The sequence below is a fragment of the Mirounga angustirostris genome, unplaced genomic scaffold (assembly GCF_029215605.1).
Source record: "Mirounga angustirostris isolate CCGP_5_RB_7025 unplaced genomic scaffold, mMirAng1.0.hap1 SCAF_15, whole genome shotgun sequence".
Classification (NCBI taxonomy): Eukaryota; Metazoa; Chordata; class Mammalia; order Carnivora; family Phocidae; genus Mirounga; species Mirounga angustirostris.
Window position 1 is genome coordinate 70,571,930 of NW_026991723.1, and position 17,935 is coordinate 70,589,864.

The following is a 17,935-nucleotide window of genomic DNA, read 5'->3' on the forward strand; positions in this document are numbered from 1 at the left end:
TAATTATTTGCAATCTGTCTCTCCCTCCAATAAATGGTGACTCCTCAGATGGGAACTGTCAAAGTCATTTTGTTCTTCCTAGAAGAGCCTAAAACAACTCTGTGCATACGGGAGCCAAGGAATTTTCATTAAGCTGAACAAAATTGGACAGGCCCTGGTGGTTCTGGGATACTTTGGGATAGGACTCCTCCCATAGGTCTCACACAGCTCAGTTATTAGCTTTGGCTCTGTTGACAGATCATGCTACCATTTCACAATTATGCCATGGATGAAGCTTTTGATATGAAGCTCCTGATGATTCCCCATCCTGGTATCCATGCCCCTGTGTAATCCCTGACCCTTGAGTGTGGGCTGGCCCTCCTGACTTGCTTCTAACGAACAGAATATGGCAAAGGTGATGGGATATCATTTGTGATCAGGTTACAAAAGGCTGTGACTTTCGCCTTGTGAGAGTTCTCTCTGGCTCTTCTTGTGTGATTTCTCCATCGGAGAGGAAAAGTCTACATGACTAGGGACTGAGGGCAACCTCCAGACAACAGCCAATAAGAACCAAATCCTGTTCCAATCTGCAAGAATGAGCCTTCGGATGAGACCACAGCCCCTGCCCACACCTTGAATGCAACCTTCTAAGAGACCCTGACACAGAAGATCCAACTAAGCCATGCCTGGACTTCTAACCCACATAAACTGTGAGGTAATAAATGTGGACTGTTTAAAGCCACTAATTTTAGAGTAATTTGTTCCATAGCAATCAATAATCAATACATATGCCAACTATGTAATGTTTTCAGAGAGAAAAGTCAAGTCCCATTATGACCTAAATTGGAAACAAACTGTATTTTGGGGGATGGCTCTTTGGAAGTGGTGTGAGAGGCTAAAAAGCATTTACAACTGAACATTTAGCGTCAACTTTGTGATTATTATCGAAAAACTTGAAGTACAGAACTCACAAACTGTATTGTCTTGTTAACTTCCTCACTCGGGGAGGCTTGATTTCCGGCTTTTCCACTGCTGGTTGGGTAGTTTCCACACGTATAGGAATAGGACTTCTAGAGACATACCAAAAAATAGAACATCACCAACAGAAAAGTTTAGGGTAGGAACTGCTTTCTCAGTTAATTTAAACCCTTAATAACATTGGTAGTCAACATATCCATTTTCCTCCCTTCCACTCTACTTATTAAATATAATTTTTAAATATATCATAGAAAGTCCAAAAACAAAAACCAAAATAATAGGGAAGAAAATATAGAAAGTGGGAACTGAATATAATTGGGGTACCACATAAAGCTTCTCTGACCAAAACACCTACCTCCAGGGTTTGGTTCATTACCAGGTTTTGCCAATAAAATGAGCAAAGAGAAACCCATGGATAACCCATTTTTACTTCAAAGTAATCTGGTAGTTATGTTATTTTAAATATAGCACAGGATATATTTTTAAAAGATAAACATAGTATTTAATGTGAAAAGTGCATAATCAGAAGGCCTTTAAGACTTTTTCTAAAATATTTTAATTTTGTGTATGTGAAAATGTTAAAAATTGTTTCACTTCTGTATTTCCTCAAGAAAATATGCCAGATAACCAATGGGCCCTATTCAAAACAGTGATTTTAAGAAAAAGCTTTCACATATTTTTGTAGTGGTTATGACTAATTTCATTTCAAAAAAATCAGGGGGTGCCTGGCTGGCTCAGTCGGTTAAGCATCTGCCTTCGGCTCAGGTCATGATCCCAGCGTCCTGGGATCGAGCCCCGCATCGGGCTCTGTGCTCGGCGGGGAGCTGCTTCTCCCTCTCCCACTGCCTGCCTGTCTGCCTACTTGTGCTCTCTCTCTCCCTCTGTCAAATAAATAAATAAAATCTTAAAAAAATAAAAAATCAGAAATTACCTTCTGGGACCTAAGGACATTAAAATAAGTTGAGGTCCTCAGCAAGGAATCTCTGGCAAGTCAATGAACAATCCCGAGCCCCCATTTTCTCCTCTATTTAGTGTCTAATACGGTGGTAGGCATGTGGCCAGTGCTTAATCAATGTGTGTTGAATAAACACGTGAACGAATGAGCAAATAAAGAAATTGGGGTCAGCATAGTCTAGATTCATGATTTCCTCAAGCTGGGACCCTGGAGTCAACTGAATATAGTCCCTGAAAGAACTCATACTCAACCAGGGAGCGCATAACTTCACTTCGGTGGAATGGCTGGCATCTGGAAAGCTCTGTGGAGGAGTTTACACTTAACCAGATGGAGGGAAGACTTCCAAGGTGGAAAAGAGAGTAGAGAGCTACAGAATGCAAGGTGCTGGAACCGCTAACAGGTGAGGTCCTAGCAGAAGAGCAGGGGATTTCCACTAGAGCAAGAAGCACCAGGTCATGAGGGGCCTCAGGAGTTTACACTGAAGGCCAAGGTGTCACTAAAAGTTTGAGGCAAGGGAATGGCATAGTCAGACTTGCTTGTTGGAAAAACCCTTAGAGCAAGGAAACGAATCCTGGTGAAGACAGGCTGGCTGGGAGCATCTTCAAAGACTGTGGCAGGAGGTATCCAGGCACAGAGACAGTGAGGGCTTGCTGTAGACTTGAGATTCAGGTCATGAAGAGGAGAGGACAGATGTGGGGGAAAATACGAATATTGAATTAGCAGGACATGGTGGTCAATTTTATAAGGGGATGAAGGAGGAGAAAGTCAAGGACTCCCAGGCATCAGATCTGGACGAAGGGTAAGTAATAATGCCATTAACCAAGACTGAAAAACAGGTGAAGGGTTAGTGCGGTAGGATGGGAAGAGATGAATTAAGGTTTTGCGGCGTCCAGGAGGCAGCTGGGTATGTGCTCTGGAGTAAGACAACATTATACCAAGGACACAGATTGGGAATCAAAGGTGACATAGAAAAGTGTGAGTTTTATTTTTAACATCAAGAATGCCCCAGAGCAGTGGTTCCTGGATCACCTGGGGTACCTGCTGAAATTCTGGTTCCTGTCCAACCCCCCCCACCCCCCTACAAGGATCTGAAAGGTCTGGAGTAGGACCCAAGAGTCTGTGGTGGTTGTTGTTTTGTTTTGTTTTTTAAAGATTTATTTATTTATTTATTTGAGAGAGAGAGAGAGTGTGTGTGCATGGTGGGGAGGGGCAGGGGGAGAGGGAGAGAGAGAATCTCAAGCCAACTCCCCAGTGAACATGGAGCCTAATGCAGGGCTCGGTCTCACGACCCTGAGATCACGACCCGAGCCAAAACCGAGAGTCTGACGCTTAACTGAGCCATGAGGCGCCCCTAAAAGTCTGTGTTTTTAATGAGAGACTGATGCAGTGACCCTTGGACCCATTTTAGGAAACCACCTAGAGATACCCCACCAGTATTAGACCACCAAGGTGGCAATGGAACTGCCATGATATTTATAGGTTGTTACTTACTTGGGCTGAGAGGGGGAGGGTGTCTGCTCTCTGTGAGATCAGAGGAGGAAGGTTTTCCTCTGGGTTTAAAGTGGTGATGGCCTGGAAGCTTTAAAGAGCGTGTGTGGGGGCGCCTGGGTGGCTCAGTCATTAAGCATCTGCCTTTGGCTCAGGTATGATCCCAGGGTCCTGGGATCGAGCCCCGCATCAGGCTCCCTGCTCCGCGGGAAGCCTGCTTCTCCCTCTCCCACTCCCCCTGCTTGTGTTCCCTCTCTTGCTGTGTCTCTCTCTCTCAGATAAATAAATAAAATCTTTAAAAAAAAAAATAAAGAGCATGTGTGGCTCTAGTACTGTAAAGGAGTTTAATATGAAGAGTACATCAATGGCCAAAGGAAGAGTGATAAACTGAGCTGGGACAGAGAGCAGAAGTCCAGTCCTAAAGGGTCTCCCGTGCTCTGTTGAGAAGTCTGGACTCCACTTTGAGAGCAGAGCAGTCTTTAAAGAAAGGACATCAAGTAGGGGAACGACAAGGTCTTATCTATATACTCCTCACCTCAGAGTGATTTCTTTGTTAGCACAGCAGTTAGAAATAATGAAACTGAGAATAAGCAGCGTTCCTGAGACTTAAGCGAAGTTGTTTTAAGCAAGTCTTTTTCTATCTCTTCATACTGACGTTCCAATTTTCTTTTTTCCTTACTGATTTTATTTGCAAATGCCCTCGTGAGTAATGTTTCGAGGATAACGTTGATGATACAGAGTATTGTTTCCCCATTCAAACAAGAAGCAACAGACCTTACATTAGCATCCTGAAGACTGGATTTCTTATTGATATTTACAAATGTTGATTCCTCTTTTCCAACCTGTTAAAGAAAACAGGCCTGTTAGTCAAAACTGAATTATCTTGGTGAGCAAAAAATGTTTTCAGGTCCCCAACATTCAAAGGATTACAGAAATGTGAAGGTAGCTCAGAGAGGTGGTTCACTAAGTACTCAGTCAATGACAAATTTTCTTCGGTGTTTATATAAATTAAGAAAAAAAAAATGTTTTCATGAGTCATTCCCCATCATGGGGATTAACACTTAATCATTCAAATGTAATCAGCACTTGCATTCATACTTTTATTGAGCACCTGCTATGTGCCAACTCATACTTGAATGAGAAAGGGAGAGTGTGGGAAAAGCCAAACCCACAGCTTAATCCCCCACCTGACATTGCTGATCAGGAATAATAATCAGCTCTATGCTCACATACCAGTTACAGCTTACAAAGGAATTTAGAATCTGTCTTTTCATATCAGTGTAACAAGCCTGGGAGGAATTACGTCATATGATTTTGATGATTTTGATAGAAGCCTTGTCCTCCTCCCTCCGGTGAGTCCCACAGAGAATGGTGGGGGAGGAAGGGACACCCACTCAGCCAGGGAGGCCAGCTGAATGTACGCTGGAGGTCAGAGCAGGAGTCTATGGCCTTCAACCCATCAACAACGCCCCAGTGAATAACTGTACGCCAGTTAGTAACTCTTGGTGCTGAAATCTCTGTTCACATAGCGGGTATGGCTCCTGTCTCCGGGCTGGACCCTGCCGGACACGGTATCTTGGGCCTAGAGGGCCTCCTTCTCCTCTATGGCAGGAAGGAAATCCTGTGGCGTGAAATCAAAGGGAGGCACCAGCTCCACGGACCTGGGCACTCACTCGCGATGCGTTCTCCAGCTGGGCTTTCAAAATGTTACACTTCACATGGTCGGCTATGGGGGAAGGCAAAAGAGGGGTCTGAAGAGTCTTCTCGGAAATTTTTTTTTCTTCAGCCTGTGACAAACCCAAAACACACGCAGCCGATTGTCAACAAAGAGGAAAGAAAACAGCTATGTTAACCTTTCCCATCAACGGTAACTGCAAATAACACTCAGTCGTAAACACCTACACGAGTTCGTCCCCCAACTCCTTATACGTGCGCCCCTGCTTTTAGTGTTTGCAAAAGATCCACAAGCACATCCTCGCATCCTCGTGTGAATCAGGGAGAGGAAACGGGGTGAAGGGTCGTACTAGACGATGGGGTGAAGGGTCAAAGAGAAGTGACTCTTCCAGCTAGGGGCAGCTCCGGGACTCAAGCTTCGGGTTTTCCGTCCCCTAGTGCAGTGCTGTTTCCCCCCATAACTGCCACTCTTACATACATAGAGATTCAATCCTGTGACTTGCTGGGGAAAAAGTGAAAAATAGGCATTGGCAGTTTTACAATAAAACTTGCTGAAGTTTGTGAAACTTGTATCCATGCCACCTCATTACAGAGTGTCTCAGATGTCGGTAATTTCGTACCCTACCTTCACTGTTTTGCCATTTCCTAGGTACTCACTGAACATGTACCTATAATTTATTTTATTTTTAAAGATTTTATTTCTAAGTAACCTCTACACCCAACATGGGGCTCGAACCCACAACCCTGAGATCAAGAATCCCACGTTCCATGGCCTGAGCCAGCCAGGCGCCCCAACATGTACCTATCATTTATATGATCCAGTTAAGGTGGATTACCTGGGGACTACCTATTTTCAGTGTGTCCTACACACTAATATCTTTGAAATAATAGGCTTTGTGGCTATTTATTAGAGAAGACATTATGACAACTACATAACTATGAAAAAATACTCATCTATGTGTATAACCTGAAATCATCTCTGATGGTACACACACCAGGCTGCGAATGGAGTCTTAATGTGAGCCATGCCTATGGTGGTCAGCGCATATCCCAGCGCTGATGTGGTGCTTTGCACACAGCAGGTGCCCGATAAATACCTACTAAAAAGATGATAATGATGTATGGTTAAAGAGATGTGTTTAATAAGAAAGGTGTAAGACCCTACGACGGCTAGAAGTCCCAATAGCAGGACTTGAGGCGACACGTTGGCTGTACAGTGTACAGGACAAGAACAAAATGTTCTAAAGCTCCAAAATGAATCCGATTTGCTAATTCAAAAGTCCAGTTGAGCACCTTGGTACACATAGCAGGAGTGTTATGAAAGTGCCAGAGGAAGTAGAGGGCAATCAGCTGGTTGACATTATTTAATAAAGAAAAGAGAGCACAGAATGCAGTTTCCCAGCGGGACCTCCAAATGCATCAAGGAGCCCTTGGTAGATTGAGTAGAATGAAGCCATTTCATGTAACAGCAAGATAAGCAGGGACAGAAGACCTGGATTTTAATCTCAGCTCTCGCCTTGTTTGGCACCATAAAACAAAAATGATGAGGATGGTGATGATGAAAAGAAAAATAATTCCAGTCGCTCACATTTACTGAGAGCTTGTTGTGGACCAGCTGCTGATGAAGCACATTTCATTGCCTCCTCTCATTTGAAGGCAGATACTGTCACCATCCCCGTTTTATAGATGAGAAAAACAAAGCAGAGAGATGGTATGTCACTGGCCCCAGGTCACACAGAAAGGATGCAGAAGAGCCACGAATCACACTCATGATCGAGTGCCTCCAAGATCTTGACCGCTCAGCCATACTGGATCCCCTTAACCTCCCTGAGTCTCAGTTTCTTCCTTCATAAGATTACTGTGATGAGCAAATGAGAAAAATAAAAGAAAAAGATATGAATGGCACTCTTACGTTAGATTCTTTGGTTAGAAAAGAAAACACAACTGAAAAAGAGCATCAGACATGAGGGCACTAATGATCCTAAGCCATCGAATTGGGTATAAAGAGAACAGACTCTTTTGGCTGGAATCATTATCCTAAAAGACAGGGAATGCCCCCAACTCCCAAAACAAATAAGTAACTCATTTATTTTGAAAGATGAGCTTGGTAGTATAGCTCTTGTGTTTGTAAATCCTGCCACATGAAGCTAATTGTTTAACACCAGCATGGGTGTTTTCACTGGTGTGTGAAGAGTTAATTTGTAAATTAGATTTAATTTTCTGGAATGATATGCTGGAATATAAGAATAAAAAGCCCACTTGGAGTTTTTGACAATTGCTTAAGGGGATATAGTTATACTGACACTAATGACCGAAGATCTATTTAAAAAAAAAATGAATGCTGCTAAATAAGAAAAGAATGAGAATTCAGCATTGGTTTTCCCTTTGAATTTTAGTCCTTTTAAACTGCTTTTTTTTTGGATATAAAATTGAAGCTGGCTTGTTCCTGTTCTACCTGATGAAGCAGGAGCTACTGGGCGGCTCTAATGAATGGATGCAGGTGAAGACCAATATAAATTTGGGGAAATCTGACTATCATTCTATGCATAGGTTTGCATCAAAGTCATCTCTAGGAGATAAAAATCTGGATTACAACGAGTCCATCATTCCAGCCTGAAAGATGGTTCCAAGAACCGTGCTTTCTCTCTTTTGCATGACCACGCATTGTGTTTTGCATTCAATTTGAATGGTGAAAGATGCCTTATCATTCAATATTGAAATACAGATTTAAAACATACAAGTGAATGACAATCGGGCTTTGAGATGATTATAGTTGGAAACAGTCCATCTGTTTGGGGGAAGTGGTTTGGGGATAAAAAAAAGGATCGGATGCACTTTTTACAACATTGTTTACACATTCGAAATCTGGTGAGATTTAAATCCCTGTGATAACTTCGGGTACAACTTTGGACCTGGGCAATGAAAATGTCTTCTCACCATCAGATCGAGAACAGGAACTTATCCAAACTTCGAAGAATCAGAGGATTCTCGATCCTTGAGACTGGGAAAAATCCTTGAAAGCACTGAAGCCATTGGTCACCAACTGTGGGGTGAGGTCCGTGGCACCGAATGTGTGATTAAGGACAGTCATGGTGTGAAGTAACGTTCTTTGCTTCTGTGTTAGGACAAACTCAAGATTATCTGACATCACTTTAGCCCACTTGCTCCCTGATGCATTTCTTCAAGTGGAAGGAGAGAAAAAAGGGCTGCAGGGAAAACGCGCAGCAAATCACAGCTGTCTCAGATGCACCTTAACCCAGAGCGACCACGCCTGCTGACGGCCCACCAACATTCATGGCAACTGCAGATTACACAGAGCTTGTGAGCCGTCTGCGGCTTGTTCTCTGCTGTCTCACCTCACAAAATATGTTTGGATTCTGCCAAACTCTGGATAAGCCTCTTCAAACCATTTATTGCATGGATTGCAGAAAACAAGTTTGAAAACGAAGAGACTGAGAGAAAGAAGACCATGCAGGGGGCGCATGATATATTGGGTTGGTTTCCCAGCGCCTCGGATGGGCCTGCTCACTAAGCACCCGGTGACTGAGTGAATGCTGGCGCCATCCTACGGGAGGGATTCTTTCCAGCCGGCCATCGGGGAGGGTGGTCTAGAAGAAAAAGCAGGTGAGCAGGCCCTTGATGGTGTCAAAGGGACTTGAGGCTGCCCTTTGGGGGAATACAAGGAAATGAGGGTCTTGTGAGAAATCCTGGAAGTCTGGCATAGGCTGGAGGGTTGGCTACGGTGGAGGAATAGCCCAGTGTGGGTAAGGAGGAGAGGTGCTTCTCAGGCCAGATCTTCCAAATGCTTCCTATTCCCTCTTATAAAGGGGGGGTGAAGCGAAGAAGCATCAGAGTGGAAGAAATGATCCACGAATGAAAAAGACTACTGCTTTGGGGATTTTAAAAATTAAAATATGTGTAAAACACTGGTTCCCAACTAGGGCACTTTTGCCCTTTAGGGGATATTTGTGGAAATGTCTGGAGATGAAGTTGGTTGTCGCACCTGGATGGGGGTGCTCCTAGAGCTAGCGGGTGAAACCCAGGGATGTTGTCACACATCCAGCAACGCACAGGACCAGCTCCTCCACAAGCACAGCCCAAAATATCCGTAGTGCTGAAGTCGAGAAAGCCTGGTGTACAAAACGGAGAGGCATGCTGGAGTGCAGAGAGCACTGGGCCGGGAGTCAGGGGCCCCAGGATTCATCCCCTGCTGTGTGACCTCAAGAAAATAATTTCCCTTCCTCTGAGCTCGGATGGTAAGAAAGCTGAACCAAATGGTAGATTGAATCCAGCCCTGACATTCTACAGTTCGAAGATAAAATTTGGCTTTCATAAGGCTGCTTATGGACTATAAGAACAGGTCTAGCCAAAGGAAAGCTTTGCTCCAGCCCTTTTTCTCTCTTCTTCCCTCCTGCCTTCAGTCCCTCCCTTCTTTACATCAGCAAACAGTTACTGAACATCTACTATGTGCCAGGCATTGTCAGAGAGAGAGAGGGTGCTATGGACTGAATTGTCCCCCCACCAAATTCATATGTTGAAGCCCTACTCCACATAGGATGGTATTTGGAGATGGGGCCCTTGGGAAGTGAACAGATTTAGATGATGTCATGGAATGGGGCCCTCATGATCAGAATAGTGGCTTTATAAGAAGAGGAAGAGAGAGGGGATCAGTCGGTAGAGTATGCAACTCTTGATCTCAGGGTTGTGAGTTCGAGCCCCACATTGGGTATAGAGATTACTTACAAATAAAATCTTAAAAAAAAAAAAGAAGAAGAAGGAGAAGAAGAAGAGAAAGAGAGAAAGACTGAGCTCTCTCTGCAGGTAAGGACACAGCGAGAAGGCAACCATCTGCAAGTTAGGAAGACAGCCCTTACCAGGGAACCAAACTGGCAGACACCTTGATCTTGGCCTGCCAGCCTCCAGAACAATGAAAAATAAATATCTATTGTTTAAGCCACCCTGTCTATGGTATTTTGTTATAGCAGCCTGAGCAGACCAATACAGATGGGGAAAAATGGAAAGAGGTAAATGGGGGCACCTCCTCATTGAGCTTTAGGTCTAGAAGGAGGGAGAGATCACTAACAGATTCAGCCTGTTAGCCTCAGCACCAAGGGCAATTCCTAGTGATATAAATCAGCCAGAAAGAATATAAGTACATTTCTGCTCTTAAGAGACTGAGCAGAAATGTCAGGAAAAATTTAATAGAAATCCCTCCAAGATAAAGGCACATAATCTAGGAGGCAGCCCAGGGGAATAACCAGAGGTTTGACACAAACCGCAGGTCCACACTCATCACCCAGCCCTGGTCCTCGGCACCTTATTTATGTTGATGTGCAGAGCAGGCCAGGGTCCAGCAGCTTTCACCGTCTCCAGTTCCAGCTTCTTTAGATGGGCGGCAGCTTCACTGAACAGGGCAGGCCGTCCTGGACTCAGTTCTACAAGTGGCCAGGGGGGAATGAATAAGGAAAGATAGACGTGATAAAAGATGCTTACCAGAGCCTGATCCCCAGCACCCTTCTGTCTGCCTTCTCCCCGCCCCCCCCCCCTCCGAAATCCCTAGAATATGCACCAGCTGGTGGGCTGTGAGAACACCTAAGATCAAGGCTTCAAAGTCTAACTCCCCCATGTATGAGCTGGGTGGCCTTGGGCAAGTCACTCTATCTCTGAGCCTCTGAGCCATTTTAAAATGAAAATAGGGGCGCCTGGGTGGCTCAGTCATTAAGCATCTGCCTTCGGCTCAGGCCATGATCCCAGGGTCCTGGGATCGAGCCCCGCATCGGGCTCCCTGCTCCGTGGGAAGCCTGCTTCTCCCTCTCCCACTCCCCCTGCTTGTGTTCCCTCTCACTGTCTGTCAGATAAATAAATAAAATCCTAAAATAAATAAATAAATAATAAAATAAAAATAAAATGAAAATAAAACTACTTACCCTACAGGGTTGCTGTAAGGATTAGGGGAGGTCATTTACATACAAATGCATAATTAATGGCAAACACTATGCAAATTAGAAAGATGTGTGTTCAGGCTAACAGGCATATGAAGGTGCCCTTGAAAACCATTTTGTTTCCAAAACTAAATTCATTGATTTTGATTTCTGTACTATTTTGGATTAGTTTGCCATCACTCCTTCCACTGGCTTGTATTTACCCATTAATACAGTGAAATATTCATTAATTATTAAATATTCATTATGTATTAAAGCTTGAACCAAGTTATCGTTTGCAATTGAGATTTGGGCAGCTGGAATAAAAAGATAGATGAGGTACAACTGTAGTCTAGTGGTGGAGACAGAGACATGTGCAGACATTAAACACAGAGACTTGTACAGATATTAAAGGTTACTTAATTGCTATAGAGGCAAAAGGGAAGGCACTCCAAAGCCAGGAATCAGAAAGGCGTGTTGGAGAGTTTCACCAACGACAATATTTGAGTTGGTTCCTGAAGAAATGTGTGGGAGTTCACTAGGGTGGAGAAAAGCATTCCAGGCAGAGGGAATAGCAGGTGCAAAGGATAGCACTAGGAACACAGCTCAGTAATTGGTGAGAGGAGAGTAGTTTCGTGTGTCTATACAGTGTAGTGAGGAGTCGGGGAAGGTTGGAGACCTTGGCGGGGGCCAGGCTGGGAAGGTCTCAGAAGTGTGGGCTTTATCTCAGGATAGTAAAACACCATTGAAAGGTCTTAAGGCATTTGGTCAGAGCTATCTGGTGAGAGGTCTCACTTTGGCATCTACAAGATGGAGACTGCATTGGAGGAGGTACCCCTTAGGGGGCTATTACAGTTATCCAGATACCAAAAGATGAGACATAGCCTAGCAGGGCAGTGTGGATAGTCAAGGGGATAGAGTTCTGATTCATCAACACCACATGAATGATGAATTTCCATTTCTGACTCAGCCAACCCAGAATTGTTCCCTGTGGTCTACAGCGAAAGTCTCATCAGCTCACCCTTTCATCACTGCACAGACGCATGAAATTCCTTGGCCATCAACTAGACACCCTCTACCCCATTTCATAGATGAGAAAACTGAAGGTCCAAGAGGGAACCATGGCTCAAGAGAAATTCTGAAGACCAGAATCCAAGTGTCTTAACTCCTGCCTCTAGCTCAGTGTTTTTGCACATCGTATGTGAAAAAGAACCAGTTCTTCCCCCTCTGGTGTGTCACAGATCAATTCTTTGGTAAAGCATAATAAAAGGGAGTTCCTAGAAAAATGAAATAATAGACATACAAGATCCAAGCCCATTTTTTATTGGTTTTAATGGATATAAAATCACTCTATCCTATTGCTAAAAAGGTTTCTAAGTGCCTACTCTCCAGGGGCGCCTGGGTGGCTCAGTTGGCTAAGTGACTGCCTTGGGCTCGGGTCATGATCCCAGGGTCCTGGGACCGAGCCCCGCATTGGGCCCCACGTCAGGCTCCCTGCTCAACAGGGGGCCTGTTTCTCCCTCTCCCTCTGCCGCTGTCCTGCTCCCTCTCTGCCAAATAAGTGCCTACTCTCCATTTCCACACCTTCTCTTGGTGGGATCTGAAACAGAGTACACTGGTCCTCCCTGACATCACCTTGCTCTCAGAAGAGGGATCAGAAATGGGACAGAATAGGTTTTCCTGTAATTCAGAAAAGTGGAGATTCTAGCCTCCTGGCTCCCCTCCTCTTTCTATTACTTGAGCCAGTGGAAGTAGGAACTGCTAAGGAATGAGGCGGAGAGAGAATTGCCACGTTGGAATTAAATCGGAGTTTCCTGGGAAAGCTCCAGCTGAAATGCACAAGGCTCTTGTCTGCTCTAGCCCGGACCTGGTAACCCAGCGCTGACTTTACTTTTACGCGCTGCATGGAAAAGGTCTGTCTTGAGGATCTGGGGAAGCCGTCCACGCCCTGCAGCATCCCTCCCTCCCACCCTGCCCTCTCCACCCCTACTCACTTGTCAGGGATTTACTGCTGGAGTTTGGAGACCTGGAAGGCCCCTCCTTGTTCTCCAGAGTCAGCGAGAGGCCATAGTTTGGGTGGTGCTGGTGCTGGTGATGGTGGTGCCTGGCTGAGGCGCGGGTAGGGCCCCCGTTCTCCTCGATGCCGAAAGGCAGCCGGTCTGAGCTGCTGAGCCCTGGGGAAGGGAGCGGGTAGCTGTGGAGGGTGTCAAAGTCAGGATTTAGAAAAGTCAAGTGTCTTGATATTCCTGTGTGTACTTCAAAAGATGTTCTCTGACCATTAAAAACCAAGAGAAATCGGTTCAACAAACAGATCCGCGGGGTCATTGCAAAACAGGACCCCATGGCAACACGGCGCTCAAGGAAAAGGCAGAAAGGGGAAATTTGTATATATCAGAGACCTAAAACCCTAAGGAATTCTTATTCTGAAGTTAAATAACTTCTGTTCAAGAAAAGACGTCCCTTAAATGAGGGGAGGAAATAAAAAGCAATACTAGCAAATAATTGCTAGCCATCCCATGACACGATCGTGACACAGAGAGAAGTCTTGGAGTCACTTTCTCTTGCTCTCAGTCACCCCACCGCACAGGAGACACCTGCTAAGGGTACTGCTATGATACCTTTAATTCCAATCATTCCCTCTGTTTTTATGAAAACTGCCCTTTTGGAAGTCCATGTCATCTCCCGTTGAGACTCCTAACTGCTCTTCCTGCCTCCACGCTCTCCTTCTGCCCACTGCCCACAAATCAGCAGCCAGAGTGCTCTTCCTGTCCACCCTGGTCGCCTCCTGGAGACTTCGCTTCGCTCAGGATGGTCTTGCATTGTGTACATGTGTGTGTGAGGATGTGGAATAAGGTGTGACTTTGGCTTCTGAGGGTCACAGCCCAGCCTCACCCCTCCAACATGAGCTCCCCCATGCAGCCAGTAATGGGGGCAACAAAAAGTGAGCTGAGTTGAAGTTGAAAAGCCTGGGTTCCTGTCTTAGTTCTGCCCCAACCTTGTGTAGGAACCTTGGACAGTTGCTTTGGGCTTCAATTTCCTCCTCTGCAACAAGAGCTGGGCCAGGTGGTTCTGGGTGCATTTCCAGGTCTGAAAAATCCTCCTTTCTTCCAACTATTATTTGGCACTTGCTCTCTCCCAAGCAGTGTACTAGCTATTTTACATAAACCATCCAATTTTATCTATGTAGAGACCTTTGCTTGGTACATAGTAGGTACTCCATATATTTTTGAAGAAAGGAAGGAAAAGAGGGCAGGAGGGAAGGAAGAAGGAAGGATTGATGAAGCTGTGGGTCTGGGATTTGACAACAAAGCCTGACATTTTTTTCCTGTCTCTCATATATGTTGAAAACAATATCTGTCCTAAGGAGGCACAGAGACTGGGGTCTCAGAAGAGAGAAAATTCCCTTTAGCCTAGGAGGCCTGGAGGGGCTGCCCAATTTAGGGCTCATCTTGAATTACCCTGAATGTGAGAATGAACACCCAAGAGGAAAGATGTCCTATAGCAGAGATCTGGTGTACATTTAGGGCTGGAGGTGGAGTTGGAAAGCTTTGAGTAAGACCTTCTGAGGAATGGCAAATAGTCACCATCTCCTACGCCAGCTTCAAGTGATTCTCACCCTTTGCTTGGAAAGCAAGATTGAGGAGGATTCTGAGGTTGTGCCCAACTCAGGAAGAAAGAATGCTTGATTGATTAGTGATGTCTACCATGGACTTGGACTAGAGCATTGGTATCATGTACTCGTCTTTCCAAGTAAGTGTGTGATTTTTTATTTCAAGGAAACCCAGAGTGAAAAGCTAAACAGGGAAATAAATATATATGTAGGGAGTGATACATTGCATTTAATAACATGTCAAATAAAATATGCATGTGTGATTTTCCTTTCACAGCTACTTATGGGGAAAACTGAGCAAGACAAATGGGAAGAGAAATAGATGAGGGTCAAAGAAGCGGCCTGAATCATGTCAGGGTAAGGCCCTCTAGAAGAGCAAAGGTTTCTAAGCAGTAGTGGGAGGACCTGGGAGCTCCCTCAGTTCCTTCATGGGAGGGACCACCCTCCCAGAGACCCTAATTCATGGAGTTTTGTAGGGTTGTGGGTCTGTTAAGGAAATCATTGCTCCTGGCTTCATAGCCTCATGGATTCTTCCCTGCAGAACCCCAGGAAGGGCCGTTCATATCGATAGACTCTGATGTAAAGGGCATCCACTAGAGTTGTGCATCTGTCCTCTTCCCAGGGACCTCAGAGAAAGTCAAGCCCACCCAGAGGGTCCAGCAGCACTCAGCAGCCCCAGAGCCTTGGGACCAGTGCTTAAAGTTCAGTAAATGAGACCAGCTCTGCGCTCATGGTCAAGAGAGGCTGAGGTTCATGAGCTTCTGGCATTCTGGAAAGAAGGTCACAAGTCCTGGTTTTCAGAGGGTGGCGGAGGAGGGCTATGTAGGCTTTAGCCTCTGCTTCCATGGGCCAGCAGCTGAGATGAAATCTGGTGCAGAAGAGGGCTGGCTGACTGTGTGCCTAGCACTATGCGAGGCACTTTAGTATTTAACTTTTGCTATTACCCTGCATGGAAGCTGCTGATGCCTTGTGTTACACTGGGGCTTGGCGAAGGGGAGCAAGGTGCCCTGTTAGTAAACATGAGTGAGAAATTGCATCAGATCTAATTTCTTCTCTTCCCTTTTTTCAGGGGAAGCCCCCACTCTCATTCTACTTCCAACCCTAGAGAAGTTAGTGCTCTATTGGCGGGGGCTATGTCATACAGGACTTTTCTGACTATATTAGGGGTGGGCATAGCTCTGCAGACACGGGGAGGGTGGGGGACTCTTACAGCCCTGCCTAATCCCACCAGAGCCACTCCCCTCTGTGACCGTGGGACCCCCAGCACGCTCAATCAAAATGTGTTGCATACTGAATGACGGGATAATTATTTAAAATGTTATAATATTATAATAATATCAATAACATATTCATTATTATGGTATTATAGTAATTAGTACAATATTAATAATATTACTATACCATTACTTATTAAATATTATAATTAGCACAATAATGGTATAATTATTCAGAATAATCCTCCAGAATCCACTGCCAGAACTATGACCAGGGCAGGGCAGGAACTGGGGAGGGTCTTGAGCTGGAACACAGAATTCATGGGGCTTTCTCTCAAAAATAAGGCCAGGAATGATGACGGTGCTCTCAGAAGCCAGCGGTACCATACACTCTACAGCTCAGCCAAGTTCTGGGTGATACGGGCTTCTGAGGGCAGCTCTGGGGATATAATCCTGGATAAGAAATCACAGAATTATAGAAATGGAGACCCTCCACTTGGTGGTTTTACACCCCAGACGAATATTAAAATCACCAGGGGAACTCCCACATACTGCTGGTGGGAATGCAAAATGGTACAGCTGCTTTGGGAAAACACCTGGCAGTTTCTCAAAAAAGTTAAACACAGAGTTACCATAGGACCCAGCAATTCCACTCCTAGGGATATACCCAAGAGAAATGAAAACATGCCCACACAAAAACCTGTCCATGAATAATCATAGCAGCATTAATCATAATGGCCAAAGGTAGAAACCACCCAAATGTCCATCAATTGATGAATGGATAAATAAAATGTGGTATAGCCAAACAGTGAAATATTATTCAGTCATGAATTGGGATGAAATATTAATCCATGCTAGGACTTAAAGGAACCTTGGAAAGCGTCATGCTGAGTGAAAGAAGCCAGACACAAAAGGCCACATGTTGCATGATTCCATCTATATGAAATGTTCAGAATAGTCAAGACCATAGAGACAGAAAGTAGATTCGTGGTCACCTAGGCCTGGGGAGGATGGGGGGAAACAGCAAGTGACTACTAATGACACAGGGTCTCTTTAGGGGTGGCGGAAAGGTTCTAAAATTAGATTGTAGTGATGGCTGTAAACCTTTGTGAAAATGCTAAAAACCATCGAACTGTACAATTTAGATTGGTGAACTTATACCTTTATAAAATTGATTTTGAAAAATATCCATGTCTAGCCCCTACCCCAGACCAGTGATGTCACCATCGATCTCTAAGTCCAGTGGGCAGCCAGGGCTGAGCACCACTGCCCTAGTCCAATCTCTCCATTTTGCAGATGGGGAAGTGGGGCTCACTGGGGGAATGAGGTGACCGGGTCATACCGTGGGTAACTGGCTGAGCCTGGGACACCATCCAGGACTACTGCCTCTCTGCTTGCTGCCCATCTGCTACATCTTCCCATCTGTCTTGGCTTCTATTTCAGGCAGCAAATGCACTCATCGGGAAAATCCTAAGACCTCCTCAGAACCTCACTGCCTGAGACATCCTTGTGTACACATCTTGCCTTCCCAACGTCACAGTGAGCTCTGGAGGCACAGAGACGGTTTAGGTCACGTGTTTTCACTCCCTCCACAGTGCTGAACACACAGCAGGTGTTCAACCAATACTGGTCAGATTGAAAAGAAAATTAGGTATCAATGCACTCAATAAATATTTAAGTGTCAACTCTTGTGCCTGCCATGGTGGTAGGCACGAGACTGAGAAGACAAGGGAGAGGTTGTCCTTGCCCTCAAGGAACTCACTGCTGAGTAACAAGTCCAAGGCAGTGTGGCAGGTGCTTTGATAAGGCTTACGGGAGGAGGGGCAGCTCATGTAGCCTGGGGAAGAGCCAACAGGGAAGAAGAGCTTATGTGCATATTGTAAGGGGAAGTTCTCACTTTTTTTTTCTGAAATGAAGAGCCAGTTGTCCCAACAACACCAAGGGAGTAATTCAGCCTTGTCCCACTAACCTGAAAGGCCATCTTCTGCATGTGCCAGTCATTTTTCTGAGAGCTCTCAGATCCCTGCTCTGCTCTGCCCTGACCTGCTGTGTTTCCAAGGAAATACATTTCTCAGGCTCCCGGCCCTTTGGCTTTCATGTAGGCTTGGCCAGTGGG

General features: G+C 45.1%; 1 protein-coding gene across 3 annotated transcripts in view; it reads right to left on the reverse strand.

Moving 5' to 3' along the window:
* The window catches only part of EPB41L4B (erythrocyte membrane protein band 4.1 like 4B), a 127,732-nt gene that overhangs the window by 23,404 nt on the left and 86,393 nt on the right, over positions 1-17,935 (reverse strand). For all 3 annotated transcript variants that reach the window (XM_064578976.1, XM_045882874.3, XM_045882875.3), the window contains exons 16-20: positions 12,990-13,189; positions 10,391-10,509; positions 5,062-5,187; positions 4,175-4,242; positions 951-1,049 (exon numbers count right to left, since the gene is read on the reverse strand). In XM_064578976.1, coding sequence (XP_064435046.1) covers positions 951-1,049; positions 4,175-4,242; positions 5,062-5,187; positions 10,391-10,509; positions 12,990-13,189 — 612 coding nt within the window. The remainder of the gene's footprint in view (positions 1-950; positions 1,050-4,174; positions 4,243-5,061; positions 5,188-10,390; positions 10,510-12,989; positions 13,190-17,935) is intronic.